General features: G+C 41.9%; 1 protein-coding gene across 1 annotated transcript in view; it reads right to left on the reverse strand.

The window, feature by feature from the left end:
- HECTD3 (HECT domain E3 ubiquitin protein ligase 3) overlaps positions 1-16083 on the reverse strand; it is a 1089315-nt gene that overhangs the window by 706733 nt on the left and 366499 nt on the right. Inside the window, exon 10 of the mRNA XM_044085764.1 lies at positions 9529-9610. Coding sequence (XP_043941699.1) covers positions 9529-9610 — 82 coding nt within the window. The remainder of the gene's footprint in view (positions 1-9528; positions 9611-16083) is intronic.

The following is a 16083-nucleotide window of genomic DNA, read 5'->3' on the forward strand; positions in this document are numbered from 1 at the left end:
TGAATGATAGAGCATCCACCTTCCAAGCTGTGGGATGAAACATTTTTGTGCAAAACTTTGGCAACTGGTAATTTAGTGGAGAAGCGAACAGATCTATGTCTGGAGTCCCCCATAACACTGTCAACTTTTGAAACACATGAGGATCCAGTTTCCACTCGTGAGGATTCACAATTTGTCTGCACAACACATCCGCTAAGGAGTTCTGTGCTCCTGGTAGAAACCTTGCCTGAAGATTGAGGTGTAAACTGAGAGCAGTCTCCCACAAAATCATCGCTTGCCTGCAAAGAGGGTACGAATGGGTCCCCCCTTGCTTGTTGATGTACCACATGACAGTAGTGTTGTCTGTTTGAATCAACACCTGTCCTGGGTGAAGTAAATCCTTGAAAGCCATCAATGCAAATTGGACTGCTAACATCTCCTTCAAGTTGATATGCAAATGTTGAAGTCTGACAGGCCATGTGTCTTGCACCCATTTTCCATTGAGGTGTGCTCCCCAAGCCTTGTCCGAGGCATCTGTCATTAGAATCTGACTCGCCTCTGGTCGGGTCACAGAGAGTCCCTTGTTTAGGTGACATTCCTGAGCCCACCACAAAAATTCTTTCTGAATGCAAGGTATTATCTGAATGACAGTGTCTAGATCTTGGCAGTGTTGTGTCCATACATTTTTGAGATACCATTGAAGCTTCCACATATGCAGTTTGGCATTGGGAAGCACCAGAATACAAGATGCCATGAACCCCAAGAAGGACTGTCCTTGCAGTCAGACTGGACTGTAGAGACATTTGATGGAAATAAAGAGAAAGGCTTCTTTGTTTGTCCGGGGTCAAAAAGGCCATCTGGGAAGCTGTATTCAGTCTCACACCCAGAAAGCACATGTCCTGAGAGGGTACTGGACTGGACTTTGTTTCGTTCACATAATACCCTAGGCATCTTAACACTACCATCACATACTGTAGATGATGCAGAAGTTCGTCTTTGTGTTGTGCAATAATCAGGCAATCGTCCAAATAAGGATAAATCTGTATTCCTCTTAACCTGAAAAAGGCTATCACTGGAGCCAGAACCTTTGTGAACACTCTAGTAGATAAGCCAAAGGGCAATGCAGAGAACTGATAATGTAAATTTCCAGCCTGAAAACGCAGGTACCTCCTGCAACTGGGCCTGATAGGAACATGAAGATAAGCCTCTTTGAGATGCAGAGTTACCATCCAGTGATCTTTTCCCAACAGAGGTAAAAGCTGTTGTAACGTCAGCATTTTGAACTATGGAATGTCCAGATAAGTGTTGAGGATAGATAAATCCAAAATTGGTCTCCACGTGTTCCCTTTCTTTGGTACTAGAAACAGGCGAGAATAAAATCCTAGTCCCACTTCTGACAGAGGAACTGGCTGTATAGCTCCTATTTGAAGAAGTAAAGAAATCTGCTTGTGAGCCTCTATCCTTTGCCGAGGAGGAACGTCTGGCATGCCTTTGAAAGGAGGCAATGTATGGAAATAGAACTTGTAGCCTCGGTTTATAATGTCCAATACCCATTTGTCCTGGGTGACTAAAAGCCAGTTTTGCTTGAAGAGTGCTAACTTTCCTCCCAAAGGAGCTGCCAGGGAAGAAGAATCTGGCAGCTGAAAATGCAGGTCATTGAGCCTGTTTACGAAAGGACTGGCCCCTGCCCTCACCTGCAGATTGTGCAGGTGAACTCCAAGTTCTAGGCCTGAATGTACTGTGAGCTCTGCGCCCCTGCCACGTCTAGCTCTACCCCTAGACTGAGAATCAGAAGGGTAGGTCCACCCCTTAGTAGGCCAATTTCTACTAAACTTTGGAGGTTGCATCTGCACCAAAACCTTTAACAGTCTGCATGGACTTAGCCTTGTCTTCCATTTTCTTCAAAACCGACTCCACAGGGCCAAACAAAACTTCAGACTGTAAAGGGCATCCAGAATTCTAGTTTTAACATGCTCGGACAAATTCTGATCCTTAAGCCAGGCGTGCCTACGAAGAACTGAACCAGTGGCAGCCACCCTAGAAGAGGCCTGTACAGCATCAAAACCACACTGCAAAGAATGCTTACCCACCTGTTCAGAGACATGTACTAAATCTTGCAATTCTTTACACTCTATGCCCTCTGCCAAAGCATCCACTTTAGATTTTAGCTGAGAAAGGAGGAAATTCTGATATTTCAACATATGAAACTGGCAATTTAAAGCCCTCATTGCTAAAGTAGAAGAGGTATACACCTTCTTACCCCATCTATCCAAAGCTCTAGCTTCCTTATCTAGAGGAACCGGATTCTTTACAACAGAAGCTCTAACACCCTTAGGCCCCTGACTAATAGTTTCTGGGTCCGCCCTAGGACTCTTATACAGATATTTATGAGCCTCAGGCACCCTGTAATACCTGTCCGGTTTAACTGGCAGGAGGCAAAGAATCTGGATTAAGGGAAGCCTCGAGAAAACATCTTGAACAACATCCAAAACAGGAGGTATAGCCAAGGGTCTATGCTGTGGTAAAACAAGAATTCCCTAAGCCTCTTCCGTGAATCAGAGAAATCCTGTCCTTCCCACTTAAAATGCTCCCTCATGGAATGCAGAGTTTCTGAAAAGAAAAATCCTCTGGAGGAGAAGCAGAAGGAGTGGAATCCTCTGCATCAGAATCCGAATAAGGGGGAAAATCTTGAATATCTTCAGCAGAAGAGTCTGAGTCATCTGAGGCCTGATCCAAACTTTCCAACTCTGGCTCCACCCTGGGCCTCTTATCAGGAGGGCATAGAACCTCTAATTAAAGTAATCAAATCTTCTGCCATTTTAAGCATGTGCTTTTTAGGCACAGACCCTGAAGTACCTGGAGGGACACCAGAGGAAGGCAAAACAGACCTGCCCTTAGAAGAAGCCTTAGAAATAGAAGCAGAAGGCCTAACCACCTTAGGCATAGAAGGGAGAACAGTAACCTGAGAGGCCCCTTCAGCTTGACCTGACTCCTGAGAGGCCACATCCTGCAAAATCAAAGTTTACCTGAGACTCAACAGAAACTTCAGCGGATCCACCTGCTCCACTGTAGTTTCTGCAGGACCGGCGTCGAAGCGGACGAATCAACCTGTCTAGGTTTCAAGGATTTGTCTTCCGGAGGATCCGACGGCATATTATAATTACACCGCTTACCAAAGACTAACCTAGCACAATCTAACCTTCTTTTTAGTGCGCTTATTAAACCTAGCACAAAACCGACACCTACGTCGTGGTCCGGTCCCAAACAAGGAATGCAAAGAGTGATAATCCCTATGCGGTATCTGTTTCCCACAAGAAATACAATTATTCACTTTTTCTGACATCTGGAATTAACTGAGGCAAGAAAAACAAAAATATTCTTACTTAGCCCAACTTGGTTTCGGTCTGAAACTCAGAATACGAAAATTTCAGAACGGCACTTGCAACGCTGCTTCTGCATCGGACCATGCGGCAAAAAAGACTGGGGATATGACGTCGGTCATGCGCTTTTATACCCTGACGCTCTGATGTCAGATCTGAGCGCCCATGACCGACGTCAGCCTAATACTTTGGTATTCGGGCCGACCGAGGACAGCGGACTACCCATATGTAAGGACTGCAGCAATGTGAGATGAAGAACATCCCTTGTTAGAGAAATCATTCCTAGATTTGGCATACTGGAAAGGATCTACAGTGACAATGGCACACATTTTGTAAATCAAACCATACAACAGCTGAGCAGGTATTTTGGAATTTCTTTGAAAAATCATTGTGAGCATCACCCTCAATCTGCAGGATTGGTAGAGAGACACAATGGAACACTGAAGAATAAGTTAAGGAAGCTTATAGAGGAAACGCATAGAAATTGGGTGTACTGTCTGCCCCTGGCACTGTTGAGCATGAGAACTGTTCCGAATGCAAAGGGATTGACTCCTTTTGAGAAGTTATTTGGACGAGCATATTATATACCTCAGTGGAAACCTCTCATGCCCGCAGACCAGGAAGCCGACTGTACACTTGCTGAGTATATGAGAAGATTGTTGAATTCTAAACATTTGCTTGCTGCAAGAATTAAAAGTGCCTTAACCTGAACCTTATGTGTATTGGTCTTTGAAGTTTTTTCCTTTGACATGCAGGTATGCCTCTTTTAGGTCTAAAGTCACAAGCCAAGCATTCTTGCCCAGCATGGGCAGAAGTTGCTGTAAAGTCAACATCTTGAATTTTGGAATATCCAGGAACGTGTTCAAAATAGATAGGTCCAGTATTGGCCTCCAGGCCTTGTCCTTTCTGGGTACCAAGAACAGTCGAGTAAAATCCTTGTCCCTGCTCTTGCTCTGGTACTAGTTGAATGGCCCCCATGTCCATGAGGGATGAGATTTGTTTTTGTGCCTCTGCCCATTGATTTTTTGGCAGATCTGGCCAGCCATTTGCTTTTGGCAGGTTATGGAAATGGAACTGGTAGCCTTGTGACACGATATTTAAGACCCACTTGTCCTGGGTTATAATCTGCCAATTTTGTGAAAAAAGTGCTAATTTTCCCCCTAAGGGGGCTGCCAGGAGACAAGTGCTTGGTGCAGGCAGCGGGAAGTCATTGGGACTGTTTCCTGAAAGGCAGTGATTTGTCTTCTCCAACTTTGGAGGTAGAAGCCCCCAACTGCTTTGAGCGGAATGAACCTTGCACCTGGGATCTGCCTCTAGGGCGTCTGGGTCTTACCCTTTGAGGTGTGTCTGACACAGCAAAGGACCAGTTCTTTGTTGGCCAATGTCTACTAAACCTAGGTGGCTGTACTTGTAAAAAATCTTTGACCGTTGGCATAGATTTAGCTTTGTCCTCCATTTTCTTTAACACCTCTTCTGCCTCAACACCAAAGTATCATGCTGTAAAGGTGCATCTAATAATTTAACTTTAACATTATCAGGCAGATTTTGTTCCTTTAACAAAGCATGCCTCCTAATTACAGAACCTGTAACTGCAGCCCTGTAGGAGGCCTCTAAAGAATCAAAACCACATTGCAAAGTATGCTTTCCAACTTGTTCAGCTGCATGCAATAAATCCTGCATTTCCTTGTTTTCTGCACATTCAGAGTTTAACAACATTTTCTGTTTAAGCAATGCCATGACATGTTGCTGATATTTGAGCATATGAAACTGACAGTTTAAGGCCCTTATAGCCAAGGTAGCAGATGTGTAAACCTTTTTTCCCCATCTATTCAGTGCCCTAGAATCCCTGTCAGAGGGGGTACATTTTTTTGCAGTGGAAGCCTTAACTCCTTTGGGACCCTGAGAAATAGTTTCTGGGTCTGCAGCAGGGTTTTTAAAAAGGAATTTATGTGAGTCAGGAACCCTGTAATAACTGTCCGACTTAACAGGAGCTGGAGGTAAGGAGTCAGGGGTAAGACTAGACTCGGAAAACACATAATCTACAATGTCTAATACAGGTGGGATGGCTAGTGGCTTGTGTTGAGGTAGTAACAGGAAATCCCTGAGCCTCTTTAGATTCTGAAAATTACTGGCTCTCCCAGAGGAAATGCTCCCTCATGGTATGTAAGGTTTCCCCAAACGTATAGTCCTCAGGAGGAGAAGCTGAAGGTATAGATTCTTCAGCATCAGAATTCTCTTGGGGGCAAAGAATATTCCTGATCAGAAGAGGAATCAGAAGAAATGGAAACCTGATCTGAAGACTCATAGTCAGTCTCTTACCTAGGCCTCTTATCAGGAGGGGGATGGGAACCCTTGATCAAGGTAATCAAGTCTTCAGCCATTTTGAGCATCTGCTTTTTGGGCATGGAGGCCTGTCCACGTGGCTCTTGAGTTTGCTTCTTTGCCTTTGAAGGTGCTTTAATCTTTGCCTTTGAAGTCGGTTTAATGTATAGATGTTTAGGTCTGAATACACCCTCAGAAGCCAGTGCCTGCTCAGCGGCTCCAGACCCATCTGAAGGGATAGTGTCCGAGGCTCCAATACCTTGAGTCTCCAGCGGCATAGCAGACTTCCACGTGGGAGTCGGTAGCGGCCTGTGACTCTAAAGTGGGCGTCAGGGGCTGCAAAAGCGCCTCACTGAGAACCGGTGAACCGGCGACTGGCTTAGGAGAAGTTTCTTCGTCAGTTTTGGGCCTCGGTTGTCTTTCTTTTTCTTTGCGTTTTTTTGTGAACTCCGGTAGTCGGATGGCTTTCCGACAACATTTCTAGATAATTAAACCTGTGTCCAAAGTAGTTTAATGCAAAATCATACCGACGCTTAATAGTGCGTTGGTTAAATCTAGCACAAGACCGACAACCTGGAACGTTATGGTCAGGGCCTAGGCAAGGAATACAGTAAGAATGAAAGTCCTTATGAGGTATTTGCTTCACACAAGAAATACAATTATTAACTTTTTCTGACATCGGTCTGGAGCAAGAAAAAAGTTTCCCCAACGGGGTACTTAGCTTTATAGAAGACTTCGGATCTGAAATTCGAACTTGAAAATCTCAGGAGTCGGTCGGCCAGCACTTGCGAACGGCTTCTGCTTTGGGCACCGCGCGGCAAGAAAGACTAAAGAAAATGGTGCCAGCCGCATCTTTTATACCCCTGACGACCTGACGTCAGGGAAGGGGTGACAGCGGCCGATGCAGGACCCAGGACTCTGGAATTCAGGCTGACTGAGGGCAACCTGCCAGCAGGATTACCCAAATGTAATGACTGCAACAGTGAAACACGAACAACATCGTATAGTTCTGCAATTGAATAAAGCACAAAAGCGATGGTGGGAACGTCGTGGTCTGGGCCTAAACATGTGACACAGTAAGAATGAAAGTCTTGGTGTGGTATTTGCTTTCCACAGGCGACACAATTGTTAAACTTTTTCTGACATCGGTTAGAGCAAGAAAAAGGATCCCCAATGGGGTACTTAGCTTTAGAAGACTTCAACTTCAATTCGGAAACAAAAAACTTAGGTAGCGGCCAACCAGCACTCGTGCGAACAGCTTCTGCTTTGGGCTCTGCAGCATGAAAGACTGATATAATGGCATCGGCTGCCCGTTTCTATACCACTGATGACCTGACGTCAGCCCTGGAGCGACAGCAACTGACGCAGAAATACTAAGCCTCTGGTATTCAGGCTGACTGAGGGCTACCCTGGCAGGGATAACCCAAGTGTGATGACTGCAACAGTGAAACATGAAGAACATCTGCTAAAGTGTCTTTCTGTACCGGCTTTTTGGTACAAAGAAAGGTAAGCTGCAGGAACTCTCAATCACACCCCTTAGCTCCACCTTTGCTATGTTGCTGATCTCATGTTCTCTGCCTATGGAATCTTTCGGCATTAACTTTTTTTCCCCACCTTCCTATGGTACTCCGTCTCAAACTCCTTACCTGCACCACTGGTGGAATGCTCTTTTACTGGGAGAGAAGTAGACCCTCTTTGGCACAGCACATGAAGCTTTTTAATATGTGGGGAAGGCCTAGAGATTAAAGATTAAAGGTCCTCTGAAGGAGGGTTGTCTTGTTAAATAAGATGTCTCTCTCCTTAGCAAAGTAAAAATAAAGGGGAATTTTTCTCCTCCTGCAGGGATACATGGTGGGGATCTTTCCTCAGGATTTCACCAGCAAGAGAATAACCTCCACATTTGCAGGAAAATAAAAGAACAGTGGCTATTAACAGTAAACACTACAAATTTATCAACTTATTTATCAGCTTATCTTTTATCTCCTCCTCCTCCTGAATTTTCCTAAAATCCTAGTTCCATATATCCATCACCACCTCCTTCCTTGTATGTAAACTTGCGTACTAACATATACTGTAAGCAGCTTGTCAACTTCTCACAATAGCTTTTTCTATATTACTAATTGACATAACCAGTTGTATTATTTACTTGTTTACCTAGTGTGATTCTTATGTTTTTTTGTGATGTTAATCAAAAAGTGTTACTTTAGTAAACTATGTCTGTACTCTTGTGGAGCTTTTCTCCCCGGACTTCTACTGAAAAAGGGCTCTGGGCTTAGTCGGACATTCCCAGTCAATAAAAGTCAAATAAAAAAAAAAATATTGGGGTATGGGGCAGAGGCAAAACAAGTGGAGGTTGGCTGCAAAAGGAGAAACAGATGGCCTAATAAGATCAGAATATGGATCCAACTACACTAAAACCGAACAAGACACCAACCAGGAGCAGTGAACAAAGAAGAGTAGCAAATGGGACTGGTGGCAGAAAAGAGGGGAACAGAAAAACACAAAATGGCATCCTGCTCAGGAATGGGTTTGTCCTTCTCTAAACATACCTCCACAAAACTGCAAAGGGGAAAAAAGAAATGGAATGCGTTTTCTGCTACGATGCTGACATTCAAAGGAAGCTGGGTATTTTGTCAGCAGGAGCTAGGAATTAAATGGGATAAAAAGCAGTTTGAATGACAAACGGTGGCAAAACAGGTCTTAAAATGTCTTCAAAATTATACAGTACAAGCCCGCAAACCTTAGGATGGGCAAAGAACAAGATAGGCGAGTAGTGCAATATCTAACAGGACAGATATCTGAAGTAATCAAATCCTGTGCTCTAAAAGGAGCCAAACTGCACATAAGAGTCAGGACATTGCCTATCAATTAAAAGAGTAACCCCATAATAACTTTTTTTAGCAAAAGCAAATGAGTACACATTTTTTTCACAAAATAAAAACATTATATTCCCTTTTTGCATGAGATTCTTTTATCTAAAAGCATCATCCATTTTTCAAGAAATAACATTTCCAAGAAATTTTACAAAATGCTTTTAACAAAACAGAACATTATAATATGGATAACAGTGCTCCATAAACCGTATGCAAACACATTTTTAATTGAAGTCATCTTAAAACTTGGAATGTACAACAGACTGCAACCTTTGTTCTGCATGTCTGTATACTCGTACCTGCTCATTTTTTTTTTAATATATTGATGGTTAAAAATGAAGCATGCCTTCAAATATATCCCTCAAAAAATCAAAATGGAGGGAAAAGTAATGCATATGATTTCACACCTTACCAACAAAGGACAATAACGTTACACTTTCCACTTATTTCTAGAATTTATAGCAGGCAAAAATCACTCAATTCTGAAAAACATTAAGACATTAAAATCCAGTTTAATAACTCCCACATTTGGAACCAATGATTTCTGTGACTTGGCCTTGGTACTTGGATTTTCTTTTATAAATTTACATACAAGAAATTTTGATTCTGACTTTTACAGCTGGAAATGCTTTCCCTATGTATTGTGTCTCAATTCACTGAAGCTTTAATTAAATAAACTGGCTGAAGCTTCTCAACTTGGAAAACAAAAAGGTGTTTTTTTTGCAGCCAGTTGCCCCCATAAACTTCATGTGGAAGATCTTTGCCACCCATCCTAATGCATTATTTCATAAATACAGAGACAAAGGAGACAAGCCCAACCATTACATACCACCGACAAAGCATAAACAGAAACCACACTAGTAGAGATTTATCTGTAAAACTGACAAATTCATCCACTTTACACTCTACAAATTTAGTGAACTGACATTCTATCACCATAGACATGAAAACCTAGTTAACTTACATGTGCTCACCTTGAGCTGAAGAAAGGTGCCAACACTATAATCCCAAGCAGGTACAAGGTGGTTCAGGAGACTATCCAAGAGAGTCACAAACCTAAAAAATGTTAAGAACACAATTATGTAGATTCATAATCTCTCGGAAGGGTGGCATGTAGAAAACACTGCAGGTAAATAAGACCACAAACATGTACTATACAAGTATTCATCTTAAAAATAAGGAACTAAAGTCTTCTAGGCCTGAAGGTTAACAATGACTGTATAGCTATTACTATTGACTGATGCAAGGTTGTTAACCAGCCAACTGATTTTGAATCAGTACTTTGCTTAGCTGTAGTTCAATAGAGAACAGTATGCCAGCACTGATGAATTTTTAATTATTAACTAAGTAGTTCATACAAGTCATACAGTCTGACTAGTAAAACAATAAGTAAACAACTGAGTATTGTAAAAAATTTCTTCACACCAACTAACATCCTAAAAATTAAGTGGTTATAACACGGGAAATACAGACATGCGAGCATGTTCACCATAATAATATATGTTATGACAATATGATCACAGCTACAATATTATTCCTTATATATGGGAATTAGCCACAAGCAGCCAGACATTCTTCCAGCATGACTTCTACAGCCTTTGGACATAAAGTGAATCTGTTGTAATCCCTATGCCAAGAACATCAGTATGATGCTTTGTACAAGACAGACAGCAGACTGTGCCATCTTGATTTATGAAGAAGAGGTCTCAAGTCCCCAAGTGTGCTCCTAAATCTGGATGTCTTGTAAACAAAGCCAAACAGGGTAAGGAAAGTTCTTCTATCCAACCACCCAAGGAGTTGGGGAGATGTAGGGCCAAAAAGGCAATAACAAAACAAACTTGACCTCTGGTTATGAGATAATGGGTGGCAGCCAATACTGAAGAGATGATGATCTTGTTCAAACATCTACTGTTATGACGAGCATGCTCATATAACTGCACTATGTTCATCTTATGTATCACTGGTACTGTGTAATTCCTTGTGCTTTGAAAGAGAACTCAAACTCCTGCACCTGAAGTAGAAGAGGTGACCTGACCCCAACCTGGTAGGAAGTTACATCACACTTTGCATTCACTGGAAAACCTGCCCGACTTCTGTAGTCTAATTTGCAATGACTGGAAAGCATGTGGATGATGGTCCACAAGAATGCCTCACAGTCACTCCAAAAGGAAATATATTTTTGAAGAAAACTGCTGTAAATGCAGCTGCTCTGGTGGAACACACTCCTAATTTATCCTTCCAGAAATTTGCCATAATGGCCATAATAGAAAATAATACAGTTTTACTAGCCCTTTGGACAGTCTGAAACAGAAACCAGTTGGCTTATTTAAATGGCATAAAGGAGACAAAAATCCTTTACATATTTCTACCTTTGATGTAATCTCTAAAATACCTGGGTACATTCATCATAAACAAATTTCTCCATTTTGTGGCTTTGGATAAAAGAATAGGAGGTGGATAATCCAGTTCAGCACCAACTCTGAAACCACTTAACCAGAAAGGAAAAATTCATCCCAAGGGTTACCCTGTCTTTATGAAATATTGTGTAAAACTCTTTGTACATTAAGAACTGCAACTCAGACATTCTCCTTTCGGAATAACACCCATCAAGAACAGGCTATCAAGATAGAAAATTTATGACTGCTGAATGGGATGCATCAAGAAAAGGCATTTTTAAGCAGGTAAACTTAGGCAGAAGTGCTTCTTTATAGAGGACCAATATCTGGCTAAGTGGCTTGCTCAGCAGTGGAATGGCAACTGGCAGAATCAAACCAGGACTAAAAAGATGAAGATCACTAGCAACTTATAGCCTTTATTTCCAGTTCTAATGTCACACTAGACTAGCTTCTCCATATCAAAGTTCAAGTCTTAGAGAAGAGCCACTGGAGGGATCAGTCTACTTAGTGGCCTGAGTGGCAGCACCTTGTTCAGGACTTTAACTGCAGAATGGAATAAGATAACAGAGACGTGCTTCAGGGGCTGATAAGTGCACCTTAATGGAAGCATAAGCTAGGCACTTCTCAAACAATTCTGTTAGATATATGAGAATGAGGGTGCAGTGGCCCTTTGCCAGGTAATCCTTCCTAGTGTTGAGTTTCCCAGCTTCCTGCAAAACAAGAATCATCTCAAGGGAAAAGTGGCCCTTGAAAGGTGAGATTATCCATATAGTTAATCTTATAAGCACCACCATTGTTGTATCTGCAGACTGCAGTGGGCTGGAAAACAAAGGCTCTTCTCAGTTCATCTGAAGAACCTGAACCATCTTGGCTATAGTGGGGCTATTAGAATGGGTCTTTTAATTTTAATTTCATTCTTTCAGATATATTTTGGTAGAAGCAGGACAGACAGAAAAGCAGACAGAAGGCCCTTGTGCCAGGGGATAAACATGCCAGTGCTGCCATGTTCCTAGGCATGGGTATCTGTGACCACAATTTCTTTAGGTGGTAGATGTCTTGACAGATCAACACATCCATCTCCTGGAAGTCCAACTACCAGTGTCTGAAATACTTCCTTACCCTATTTACACTTATGCAAGTCCGAAAATGACCTGCTCAGCTTGTCTGCTAGGGAATTCATGTTAGAAGGGATGTAGGTGTTTAGTGGTAGAGATCCTGCTTTGAGATAATTTTCTATACAACATGATTAATCTGCAGAGAGGATACAAGTGGTTTGTTTATGCACCACATCACACCAGTGTTGTTGGTAACTGATTTCACTGTCCTTGTCATATTAGTGACTTGAAATCTTTACTATACAATTCAAGGCTATCATTTCTTTCAAATGTGTGTGTACATCCCAGCATCTGATGGCAGTGTTCCTTGAGCTTTCAGGGGGTCTGTATAAGCCCTTTCCCCATGCATAATCTGTGGCAAGGTTCAAGAACTTTCTGGGATCATAAATGACAGCACCTAGAATCAACCTACATCTGGCCTGCCCACCATTACCTCTGTTTGGCTGCAGACATCAGGAGAATTACCTTCTCCAGAGGATGACAGCACTGTTGTTCCCAGAGAATTTTATGGTAATATTGTGTTTTCCATATGTGGATTCTAGATAAGGGAGATTAAAAACTGGATCCAGATATGTAGCCTAGTGCTTTTCAAGATGACTGCTCAACATCATGTATATCTTTATAATTTAGCTAGCTGAAAAGCACTGCTGCACAAGAAACTACTTTTCCTAACGATATGAATAGTTTGCTTATTCTGCTACCAATCAGAACCATCAGAAATATTTTTGTGGCTGCTGGTAACACGCTGGATTTGTGTAGGCCCCAGGATAGGCCCAAAAAATGGAAAGGCACTCTACAATATACTGGGGTCATCTACTGAACTCTTCCTTTGAGGAGACTTGGCAGTCATCCAGGTAGTGGTATATATGAATTCTCCTTGTTCTGAGATGTACAACTAATGGGGTTAAGCATTTGTAAAATACTACATGCACAGTGGATAGACAGAGGTAAACGTATAGTGCAACCTCCCAGACATAAAATGAAGGAAAGAACAGCTGTGTCACAATTTTCCATGACATTAACTGTTCACCCCAGAGGTTCCAAATGTGTCCTTCGCACACAGGGGCAATATGTGCCAATTTTAGGGTCTGCTTGAACCAGACACCCTTAGGAACACAGGTTGAACTTAGCTAGGCTTGTAAGGGCCCTGTGGCCATTAGCCTAGTAACCTCCTATGATCCTATGATCACTGCTGCTGTAGAATTTACCAGCCTGACTTCCAGGTCTTTGGCTGTCTACTGCATAGAATGGTCTTCTCCCCACACTGGAGACAACAAACCAATACGAATTACATAATTTTAGAGCAACATTCACAATCTTTAGTTCTTCATGGCATGATCTTAACTAGTCCTATCCCAAGAAGTGTACCAGGGACAGATGCCTGTGGCAGGGATCGGTACAGACCTTCAAGAGACCCAATAAATCATCTTGGTTTGCAGACCCAAAGGTTTGCAAAAGATGGATAGGGAGAAAGATTCCACATCTAGGGCTCAGTCTCATCTTCCTTTTTTTCTTAATGGAGAAGGTGGAATGGAGTCCCTACTGCAGCCATGATGCCAGTACTCCAGCATTTACCATTGTGTTAAGTTTATTACACAGCTGTACTACATACTTTATAGAGATCACTTATGCCGTGGTACACTATGAATGGGAAAGGTACAAGCCCAGGCCCAAGACCTAGGGTGCAGGAGCCAACATACATGGAGGCAAAATCTGATCTGCTTCTATAAAATTTGTTTACCTTGCAGTACTTAAGGAAGTTAAGGATGGAAGTCCAGGCTGCTCCTTCAAAAATATTCTGTACAGATACACTTCTGGAGAAGGAAGCAGTAGCTACTGCTTTTGTAGAATGAACCTTTTACTTGCTCTTTTAAAGCTTTAAAATGACAATCTCAACATAATGCAATGCAGTTAGCTAACTATTCTGACAGTGGCTGCTTAAATACAGGTCTTTCAAGCTTTCCTTATTTGAAATACATAACAAACTGATTCGATTTTCTCAACTCTAAATCTAGAAAAAAAAAAAAAAAAAAAAGAAAACCAGTTGTATATGCACATCAGGGAATTAATCATCCTTCCCCATCTGTTTTGGGGTTAGGGAAGAAGAATGCCACACGGATGGGTTAGCTCAATGTTAGTTCAAAGACCACTATCGCATGAAGGATGGGTTAGTTCTTAAAGTCACTCTATCATGATGAAAACACAGTTCAGGGCAGTGGTTTTCAACCTTTTTACACATTACACATTGGGGAACAATGAAAATAGAAGAATTATTTCGGGGACTGCAAAAGCAGAAATAAAAAACATTTATAAGGAACCAATTAAAATAACCACTGTCTGAGCATTGTATGCCAAAGGATATGAAGTCTGAAGCTTCAGACCTTTTTATAAGGAACAGACCTTAAATATAAGGCAAAGATCTGGACAGTTGAGAGGCATGTTACATACCTACCTGCTTCTTACACTCTTACACACACACACTCTTACACGCACACACACAACTCTTAACCAAAAAGGGACAAATCTAGAAATAATTAGGAAAACTTTTCATATATATTAGTATTACTAATGTGAGACACTGACAAGATAACAGAACATGAGTGAATGTGCATTTCTCTAAAGTAAAGAAGTCTGTAAAGCTAATTATTGTTATTTATTATGTGTAATTCAGCACCTTTTCTCCAAAAGTCACCACTTTTAGGTTGGAGTAAGAGGGACGGAGCTAAAATTCCAGTCAAAATCAGGGACAGTTGGGAAGTATGCTCCCTCCCTCCTTTTAGACACACACACACACACACACACACACACACACACACACACACACACACACACACACACACACATCTATTACCACTTAAAGCACACACCCACCCATACATCTACTTCTTACTTGTCCAATTATGGTCCGCACTTCAAACTTCTTCTAGCATTCAAATTCTGCGTGCATGGAAGACAAAGACATAAACAGGTTATGGACACAGAGGGCCCTAGTCTTTCATGGACCGTCAGGCAATTTCTGCAGGACCAGACCCAGTCTGCAGACCAGCAGTTGAAAAACACTACTTAGGATCCAATGACCATCAAGATGTGCCGAGTCAGATCCTCTCTGAACAAAGGCAATAGCCCCTAGAAACATGATTTTCTATTATGAGAACTTAAAAAGTCATAACTATAAACCTATTCAAAAGGGAATTCACCTTATGCTTCACCAGAACAAAATTAAAGTCTATTGGTGGGACTAACTCTTTTCTGGGTGGCCTAAGGTACAACATATTCTTTAAGAAAACTCTTACTAGTGAAAAAAACAGCAGAAGTGGACGCAAAGCAAATTCAGCCGAAACAGCAGACAGGTACACTTTTACACAAGCACAGGCCAAGCTGGTATTAAAATCTATGCTCAGATAATAAGTGGCTTACTTACTATTTGAGTTTTGGAATGAAGTGTTAAAAGGTTGCACATCATAATGAAAATCTTTTCCACATGCCCAGTTATGATTTCCTGGTGGTTAGCTTGCAGGCTTCCTTTAATATGGAAAGGAAGCCTGGAGTAAATGTCTTCCACTCTAAAATAAGGGACCTATTCTCTGTCCTGTCAGCAAGAAACTGATGAAAATGGGGTACATTACTAAGGTGCAATAAAACTGGACACATCTCCTTTTGTTAGATGTAGAAGCAGGAAGAGACAAAGCTAGATGAGGAGGTATGGATTAGGTTTGCCAAACTCAATAATTTGGAAATCAGGACTACTGGAGGCAATGCACAGAGGATACCCTTCTACAGTTAAAGAAACCAATAATCACTCAGGCTTGTCTGACATGGCAATTCTGAAGGATGGCAAATAGGTCTATGTAGGGAACCCTCTACCACTGTATAATCTATGGGAAGATCCCTGATCTGGCCATGGATCTGAGCAGTTGGTCTGCTGGGGCAGTCTACTCCAAGAGAATACAAGCTGCCTGGAGTAATTTCTTTTGTAGGGCTGCTTGCTAGTCTGCACTGGCAACAGGAGTGAGCCTCC

The sequence above is a fragment of the Protopterus annectens genome, chromosome 10.part0 (assembly GCF_019279795.1).
Source record: "Protopterus annectens isolate FY-2018-M chromosome 10.part0, PAN1.0, whole genome shotgun sequence".
Lineage (NCBI taxonomy): Eukaryota > Metazoa > Chordata > Ceratodontiformes > Protopteridae > Protopterus > Protopterus annectens.